The following is a 9,866-nucleotide window of genomic DNA, read 5'->3' on the forward strand; positions in this document are numbered from 1 at the left end:
TTTTTGAATTTTGAGTGATATAACATCTTCTTTAGTTTAATCAATAACTCTTGAAGTCTAAATGTAAGAAAAATATTGGGAAAAACACAGAGAGGATATATATATATGTGTGTGTGTGCAATTATGTGTGAGTTTTCTACTTTCATTTCACAGGAGCTTCTCCGTCGCTGCCACCCGCAATCCGTACGTATCAGTGGAAACGTTTACAGGAAATTTTTGGGTGGACTTCGGTATACACTTTTAAAATGTACCAACGTTTAATATTTTTTTATTTTTACTTTCAATTAATTACATGCGTCAGATCTTTTATTTTCATAATAAATAGAGATAGTTCAATAAAAATTTATGAATTTAAAAAATAAAATATATTAGAATTTTATATTTATTTAGGATGGAAAAAAGTACAATAATATGCACTATACCCAACCGAGCTTTATGGTAAAGGCTAAAAAAAGGGTTCAAAAATGGAAATCAAACGATCCTTGATTAGAGCCGGTAATATGGGTTGAGCCCGCGGGCTCAACCCACCAACCCGCCAATAAGTGACGGGTTGGGTTGATAAAAATTAGGACCGTTTTAAAATGGAAATTTTGAGCCCATAACCACCAAGCCCAGACTCGCCGCGGGCTAACCCGCAGGGTTGGCGGGCCAACCCATTTAACCATATTTTTTTTTTGCAAATTTTTTTCCTTTGCCTCTCAGTCTCTATACTCTTAGCCTAGTCCATAGTGCAACAGTGAGCAGTCCATGTCTAATAGTCTAACACGGCAACACCAACACGGTCCCAATTTCACATTTTGCTTGCGTGTCGCACTCCTCCCAGACCCAGTCTCCCAGTCGCCCTCAGGCAATCCTAACTCCCAAGTCCCAAGCCCCAAGCCCCAAGCTCTCTGCTCTCTGTCTTTGCTTTGCGCCTTTGCCTTAGCTCGTGAGTGATGATTGAGCACTTGATAGTGATTTGTGTAGTGACATTGTGTTTGTGACTTTGTGGTAATGTTAATTTGGATTTATGTTTTAATTTGAAATGTTTGTTAAATTATTAAGGACATATCATGTTCATTTAATCATATGTTTAATATTTTGATATATTTGAAACTTGAAACTTGGAACTTTGGATGGGTTCCATGTTTTATTTATGATACTTTCTATTTGCATGTTTTATTTTAGGTATTTAGGAATTTGAGACTTTGAGTAGGTTTTATTAAAAAAAAGTATTAAAAAAAAATTTTGGCGGGTTGGCGGGCCTAACCCGCCAACCCCCCCTCGCGGGCCGGGTTGAAAAAATTCCAACCCGTTAAAAAACGGTCCTAAAAAGCCTAGCCCGCCAAGCTTCAGGCCTGCCACGGGCCAACCCATAATCGGCGGGTTGGCCCATATTACCGGCTCTATCCTTGATGGCAGCTCGTTTTATTAAAGAGGAGAGGAAATGAGAGCTAATAATAATTAAAAATGTCAAGACTTGCACATCATTGGCTAAATGCCTCTAATAATCAATTAAAAAAATTATTTTTACGTTTTATGAATTAAAATTATTTTCACACAATACAAAATTTTTTAAAATAAGGGAACTCGAACAACCATTAGATTCGTTTGGCCGACAGGTCGTTTAGGAGCGATTTTCTTTTAACTTTTGTTTAGGCAATTACTTTCAGTAAGGAATGGACGCTAAGGTACACAATTAAAACTAAGTTATAGGTTATCTATTTTCAAGTTTTGCTTGCCTTTGTATCTTTGGAAACAAAATTAGGTTATTTTGTTTTGTTTAATACAAATGAAACACATGCTCATTCGAACATGTCACCAACAAATTTGAGTTTAAAAACTCATTCACACATATAACAGATGACAACCAACTACCTGAATTATGTAAATAAAAAACTAGTTAAAATTAATTAAATATTATATATGAAATACGATGTAAATAAGTACTTAGAGTGTACTTGGATTAATTAACTGAATTATGTAAATAAAAAATTATTTAAAATTAATTAAATATTATATATGAAATACGATGTAAATAATTAAGGTGTATTTGGATTAACAGTGACAAAACTGACTTTTATTCTATATAACTTTTGCAAAAATCAATTAGCCTAATGTGATTTATATTTGAATTGATTTGTTATAAAAGTCAGTTTGTTAAATTAAAACTTATTTAGAAAAGTAAGTTTACATGTAAAATGACATATATCTCATACATATAATTTAATAAATTTTAAAAAATAATAAATTAAAATAAAACATAATGGATTCGTGCCTACTTATATCTTCCCTATTTTGGCTGCGTGCTTAATTTCAACTTTTACGAGTAGGATGGGTATACTACTCCGTCTCTTATTATAAGATCCTTTTAATTAAATTATGCAGTTTAAGAAAACAGTTAAAATTAGTTAAAAGCAATTAATATGTAGCAAATACAATTTTTTTCCAAATATACCCCTATATATAAATGGATAGATGTGAGAGAGTAATAGTGAGATAAATGAAGAAAGAGAATATATTTAATACATTAAACTAGGGGTAAAGTAAGTGATAATATATTAAATGTTCAGACAAACTCAAAAGGAATCTTATAAAAAGAGACAAATCTATTCAAAAAATTAGATCTTATAATAAGATACAGATGGAGTATATAATTGGTCATCATGCACTTATTAAATTTGAATCATTTCTATTGTTTTATTAACTAAGCTTTGGGTGAAAGCCTTTAGGAAATCTGGGAGAAAGTAGCAAGGTCATTTCCGAAGTACGCATTAAAACTCAAAAAAAAAAAAAAACACACTCTTCGGAAGGCACACGAAAACGGGTAAAAGTCGGCTTTGCTTTTAGTTGTCTCCTACGTTTTAGAGAACAAAGACTCACAAATACATTACTTTAGGCATTAAAATTCAAAATAAGAAAATACAGTATATAAAGAAGTGCTAATTACAAGCCGAAAAAATAAAATAAAAACAGATAAAATAAACATACATAATTTATAAAAACTTATCTTTTGCATGTCTTGAAAAACAATAATAAAAATGCAGGTTTACTTTGTACAATACCCTCGTCATAATAAGAAGCAACCACATTGATTTTCGATGATTCAGATTCAATTTAATATTTTTTTATATTTGGATATTTTTTGTTTTAATATACACAAAATTTAAAATAAAAATAATTTTATAACTGTCACTTCTTAAAAAAATAAATTTATTATAAATAATTAGAGATTAAAAATATTGGCACTGGAATAAGTTAAGGCAAGAAAATAAAAAATCTTGCTAGTTTTTATTAGGAGCCTCACTTGACCCAAATTATCTGACTCATTAGAGCACGCCAGACTTTCTGGAAGTTACCTTGTGATTTCCAGAACTCAAAATACCCGACAATAATATAATAGAATAATTGTTAGTGAAATGATAATTAAGTCCAAAAGATCAATAAATACAATGACAGCTCAGATGTTAAAATTTTTTAAAAAAATAAATTATAAATATCATTCAAACAAACAGTAATTCATAAGTATTAATATTAAACAAGATATTTAAATTTTGAATAAACCTTTCAGTATTTCCAATTCATTTCTCAGCAATTTCTTTGAGAATTTAGCTGCCTTTAAATGATTGCTCTTTTGGCATCTCACTGCTTTTACCCATAATTATTATTTTTCCTATAATCTCCATTTTTCATCATTTGTATACACCTAGATAGAATTTATTGGATACTCCTCTTATATCAAGAATTGCATAATTCATAGATTTTAAAAATGCAAAAGTACTTATAAATTTGTAAAATCAAAGCAAAAATGACATGGTTATAGTCTTACAGCCATCACTTTTTGTATGTAGTGAGACCCATGATAATGTTTAATAATACCAAAATAACCCTAATTTGAAAAAAAGGTTAATTGTGTAAAAATAATCCTAAACTTTTAACCGAAATACTAAAATGCTCCTGACGTCAGTTTATAAAAATCACTTTGATTAACCTTAATCCAAACCAACCCACATATTTAAATTGTGACAGAACTGAAAATCTAAAAGAAAAAAACACAATAAACTAATTAAATTTCGGTGTTGCCTAATAGTAGGGGTATTTAAGAGAAACGATCAATATAATTAAGAAGAATATTTGATTGTGAGCATAAAAGGAAGTGTTTTTTTCTTGGGTACAAAAAGAAGAAAAAAGAAAGCTTTAATTAAGTTCAGAGTGCAGAGTTGTTGGAGGGCCATCCCCGTTTTGAAATGGACCGCATTCCATTCCATGAAGTTTCGCGGTGATTTATTTTCCCCCCTTTGAAACGGGGAGTCACATGCCAAAAAGCCAACGGAGATTCCATTTTCATAGGCAGATTGACGATCTTGGTATAAAAGTCAAAAGTAGCTTTTATTTGCTTTTTTTTTTTTTGTTTATTGGCTTTTGTTTGAAGTGTGCCTGCGTACAGCATTACTTCATTGTTCTCGTATGATAAAAAATTATCTAATTTCTGTAAACATACAGATAAACTATTTTCACTGAATTATTATGTCTTAACACTTTTTTTTTTCATTTTTCTGCTCTTACCCTCAATTTATCCTTTTGCATTTTCTGAACTTCAATCCGAGTTGGGATAAGTCTTATTTTTTAGTAAAAATATAATATCATTCATTAAGAAGAAAAACTACATGACAATAGATCGGTATTAGGGGACATTTTATACAAAACATTATTTAATATTATTCCTCAAAATGAGAGATATCACTATTCATGAGGCTCTTTACCATCAGCCATGCGCGCGTGCCTTGGATTTTCTGGCACTTCACTTTTGCTTTCTGCGCACTGCATGTCATTATTCAATAATTTGCTCCGCAATAAAATGCATGCGCATGCTATGTACTACCTGAATACTGTTTTTATTCCTAATTATAATAGATAAATAATTAATTCAGATCAATTAAATAAGTAAATTGAATTAACTATTTATAAAAAATGTAAATTAATTTTTTTAAAGTTTTTATTTATATTAAAAATACTTTTTTTAAAAATGAAAATGGCTATAAGTACTTAAGATAAGAAGATACATACGAGCCTAATGTGTGACTTCATCTCCCTTGTACTGCTTTTTATCTTTAATATAAGACAAAATTATTCTCAGATAATTATAAGCAAACAAGCTATCCAATTGTGTGTGAACTTTCTACTTTAATTTACGCGGTTATGAGAGTGTAGTTTTACTATTCTCACTGTCATGTCCAATCCGTTATATTATTTCCAATGCTGCCGAGGGGAAAAATAAGAGAGGTGTAATCATGGTGCTTTATTAAATCATATTTTATGAGGACATTTGACAGCAGGCGTTCATATTTTCTTAGGAAATTTGATTTTGTTTTTCTTTTTGACCAGCACTTGGAAAATTTGATTAAGCTTTCAACATTTCGGAGAAAGTGTCACTGGAGTTTCCTTTCTCTTTGTACTATGTTCTTCATTTAGTGCTGTCTTCTCCTCACATTAATAACTCGGCAGGACGGCCTTTCTTTGCAATTTATGATTATTTATTTTTCATTTTGTTCCAATTTTTATTGACTTGGTTGACTCAATCTACTCCGCTAAAATCTTATATATCTTCCTCTAAGACCGCTTTGTTTCCTATTACCAATCGTTCTTGAATCTGAATTGAAAGCAGTCGCAGTTCTCTTGTCATTTGCTTATAGTAGCCAAGCAATTTGATATGGCCTCATCTTCTTCCGCTGCTCCATCTCCTCAATCTCCAAAGAAATATGATGTTTTTATTAGTTTCAGAGGTGAGGACACCCGCTTCAACTTCACAAGCCACCTTCATGAAGCTCTTCGCAGAAACCAAATAGATACATACATCGACTATAGACTTGAGAGAGGAGATGGGGTATGGCTATCTCTTGAGAAAGCCATTGAAGATTCAACTCTGTTCCTTGTGATCTTCTCAGAAAACTATGCATCTTCCACGTGGTGCTTGACGGAGCTTGCAAAAATATTAGAGTGCTCCAAAAATGATCAAGGTCTCCTTGTTATGCCAGTGTTCTATAGAGTAGATCCTTCATATGTGAGGAAGCAATGTGGGAGTTACCACAAAGCATTTGAAGAACATGAGCGCAAAAGCAGCATCAATAAGCACCAGCTGCAAAAGTGGAGGGAGGCTCTCACTCATGCCGCCAATTTATCTGGGTGGCATTGTAGCTTCGATAGGTAACTTGTATATAAATTCCTTCGGTCCTTATATTTAACTGATTTAGATTTAAAAAGTTAGGCTTCTGGTTAAAAAAAAAAGTTAGATAAGCTAATTAATTATAAAAAAATGACATTTTTTTAAAACATCACAATTATTGTCTTTAATATCCTCTTTCCCTCTCTTGCTTGATTATGATTGAGAAAATATCAACAAGGATAATTTAGAAAAATTTTATAAATATGAGCAATAAGTCTTATATTTAGAGTCATGATCAACTCAACAATTAGGTTTTATATTAACGACCGGAGGGATATATGGTTATAATGATCTTTCTGATACACACACATAGTTATGCCATCTAATATAAGTAATATTTCTCAAAAAAAATATTATAACAAATTTTAAAAATTGGCGAATCTTCATAGTTACATGTCGTTAGGAATAGTTCAAAATTTGAAATGAATAGATAATGTGGAATTAAATTTGGTGCCTCTTTATTTTTTCAATGGTGTGTAGGGATGAAGCTGAGCTAATTAAAGAAATAGTGAATTGTGTCATACAAAAGTTGGGCCCTAGGCATCAAAGTGAAGATTATCTAAAAGGCTTGATTGGAATTCACAAAAGAATGGCAGATGTAGAATCATTGTTGGACAAAGGTTCAAACAACGGTGGCTGCCAATTCATTGGAATTTGGGGCATGGGCGGTTTGGGCAAAACAACTCTTGCAAAAGCATTGTTTAACAAATTGCATTTTACATATGAAGGGTCTTGCTTTTTGGCTAATGTAAGGGAAGAATCAAAGAAACATGGAATAGATGCTTTGAGGGAAAAAATTGTTTGGAGGTTATTAGGGGATAAAGAATCTCACATTCGCAATGCAATATATCCTTGTACCATAAGTAGGCTTGGTAGGAAAAAAGTTTTCATTGTGCTTGATGATGTTGATGATCTTGAGCAAATAGAAAATCTAGTCCGAGGACTTGAATTTGGATCAGGTAGTAAAATTTTGATAACAACCAGAGATAAGCAAATACTTGGTAATGAAGTGGATGATATATATGCGCTTCATTGTTTGAATCCTGATGAAGCTTTTCAACTTTTCGCCTTGAATGCCTTCAAAAAAGGATATGATGGCCCAAAGATAAAGGTGCTAGCAGAAAAAGTGACTGAATATGCAGGTGGAAATCCACTGGCCCTAAAGGTTTTAGGCTCCTTCTTGCATGGCAAAAATCAAGAAGCATGGGAAAGCCAACTGGTAAAGCTTCAAAAATTACCCTGTTTAAAAGTTAACGATATCCTCAAATTGAGTTTTGAAGGACTTGATGAGGAAGAGAAAAATATTTTCTTGCATATCGCATGTTTTTTCAATTATTATGATGTACATGTTAAGCACATAAAAAATTGTTAGATGGATGTGGTTATTCAACCGAGATTGGATTGACAAGTCTTGAAGATAAAGCTCTTTTAGATATTGTTTATAGAGGAAGAATATGTATGCACAATCTGATAAAAGAAATGGGTAAACAAATTGTTCGTGAAGAATCATTAAAATATCCTACATGGTGCAAGATATTTTGGATTTTCAAGAAAGGTTCTGCGATATTGAAGAAAAGTATGGTAAGAATGAAATTTTTACTTTTTTTTTTAATTAAAAAGATTGTTAAATTCCAAATTCCTATTTGATTTAGATAATATTTTTATTACTATTAGTATTTTTTGTTTGCTAGGGAAGTATTGAAGGCATGATTATGAACCTTTCAGAAGTTGAAGAGATGGATGTAATTATTAAAGCCTTTCGTTCAATGCCCAATCTGAAATTTCTTAGGTTTTATGGAAATTTGAATGGTCAGCTTAGCAACAAGTTAAATGCTTCTAGTATGAAGCTTTTGCCAAGAAATCTCATGCTATTGGATTGGGTGGGATGCCCTTTAAAGTCCTTGCCAACAACATTCAATGGAGAAAATCTTGTTGAAATAAAAATGCCCAACAGCAATTTGACAAAACTCTGGGATGGAGAGCAGGTACATTTTATACTTTTTTCTCTTATAAAATATTATTAATACACTAGTTGGAAAAATTTTATTATATATGCACCCTCTCTTCAGTATCATTTATAAATTTTTACCTATTGGTCCTTAAAATCTCTTAGAAAATTTAATAAAAGATTGACAACCCATTCTAGAAAACGCATTTCCCTTTCACCATCACACTAATATTTATATAGATTATTGGTTAAGTGTAATTTTAAAAAATTTTGTAATACTTTTTGACATTGCTAATTTTGTAAATAAAATTGCTAACAAGGTCTTATTAAAAAAAAGATAAGAGAGTGTAATTATTTTTATTTTTGCCGCCAATCTTACCATGTAATTTGTTTATTATTTTTTTTTACAGAATCTTGTGAATTTAACCAAAATTGATCTTCATGAATCAAAAGACTTGACTGAGCTCCCAAATTTTTCCAAGGCCATACATCTTGCAGAAGTTTATCTTCATGGTTGTTCAAAATTGCAGAGTGTTCATCCCTCTATTTTATCTCTCCATAGCCTTCGTGGATTATTGCTAAGTGGTTGCAAAGCCCTTACCAGCCTTACGAGCAACACCCATCTCAAATCACTAAGTATGCTCAACTTGACGGGATGCTCAGGACTATGCGAATTTTCAGTGACCTCAGAATATAATTTGTTTGAATTGATGCTTTGTGGAACAGCCATCAATGGTGAGTTGTCCTCATCAAGCGGATGTCTCAGCAAAATTTATTTTTTGGACCTAGAAAGATGCGAAGGGGTGACAAGTCTTCACAAATTGGTTGACAAGCACACCCTCCAACGCCTTCATGCAGATTATTGTAATAAGCTAGCATCAAATCTACGTTCCATATTTGATGAGATGCGTGCTTTGGAAGCTCTAGTGCTGAGGGGTTGTAGTGAATTATTTGAAGTGCCTGACAACATCAGCTTGTTGTCGTCATTAAGTCAGTTAGATCTCTCGAGGAGTAATATAGAGACCTTGCCTTTAAGCATCAAACATCTTTCAAGCCTGCAATGTCTCACCTTAGATGGATGCAAAAGGCTTCTGTCCCTACCACAACTCCCTCCCTCTATCTGTACACTGGAAGCCAATGACTGCTGGTCCCTTGAGACCTTACATTCACCTTTAATGAGTGAAGATATAGAAGGAAAAGGGTATTATTATGATAACTTCAGTTTCGGAAATTGCATGAAGTTGGATGGGCAGTCAATCAAAGCTGTTGAGGCCAAAGTGCTACTTCACATGAATAATAACAAAGACATTCATTACCGGGCTCAAATGGAATATCCAGGAGGAAGAGTTGCGGAGTGGGTCATGTATAGGACTACACAGTCTTTGGTGACTGTGGATCTCAGCTCGATTCCACAACCTTGGGATGGCGCTTTCATTTTTTGCCGTGATTTATGGATCACGATCGTGGACTACAATTGGTGCCAAATTGTTTATTGATGGACAATATGCTTACATGTCCCCAGGCGAGTCTTTTCATGTGTCTCGGTTGTCATATCATGTTTGTCTTTGGTACGATGCAGAGTCATGGGGAGAGGTGCAAAGGACAATTGAAGAAAAGAAAAGAGAAGCTCAAAGCAACACTACCTATCATCCATTATTGCTTCAATTTGAATTCACAGCCTTTTCGCCTTATGATGATGAAACAACAGTAGCGATC

At 32.7% G+C, this 9,866-nt stretch overlaps 2 protein-coding genes across 2 annotated transcripts; both read left to right on the plus strand.

Annotated features, from left to right (window-relative positions):
- Nucleotides 1–5,689: 5,689 nt before the first annotated feature.
- On the plus strand, nt 5,690–6,187 carry LOC114715640 (TMV resistance protein N-like). The gene has a single exon (XM_028900499.1). The coding sequence runs from the start codon at nt 5,690–5,692 to the stop codon at nt 6,185–6,187; it is 498 nt and encodes a 165-aa protein (XP_028756332.1).
- Nucleotides 6,188–6,791: 604 nt separating this feature from the next.
- On the plus strand, nt 6,792–9,646 carry LOC114715641 (disease resistance-like protein DSC1). Its single transcript, XM_028900500.1, has 3 exons — nt 6,792–7,421; nt 7,894–8,187; nt 8,561–9,646. The coding sequence occupies exons 1-3, from the start codon at nt 6,792–6,794 to the stop codon at nt 9,644–9,646; spliced, it is 2,010 nt and encodes a 669-aa protein (XP_028756333.1).
- The last annotated feature ends 220 nt before the right edge of the window (nt 9,647–9,866 follow it).

The sequence above is a fragment of the Neltuma alba genome, unplaced genomic scaffold (assembly GCF_004799145.2).
Source record: "Neltuma alba isolate B1F8T4 unplaced genomic scaffold, ASM479914v2 tig00011603_pilon, whole genome shotgun sequence".
NCBI lineage: Eukaryota > Viridiplantae > Streptophyta > Magnoliopsida > Fabales > Fabaceae > Neltuma > Neltuma alba.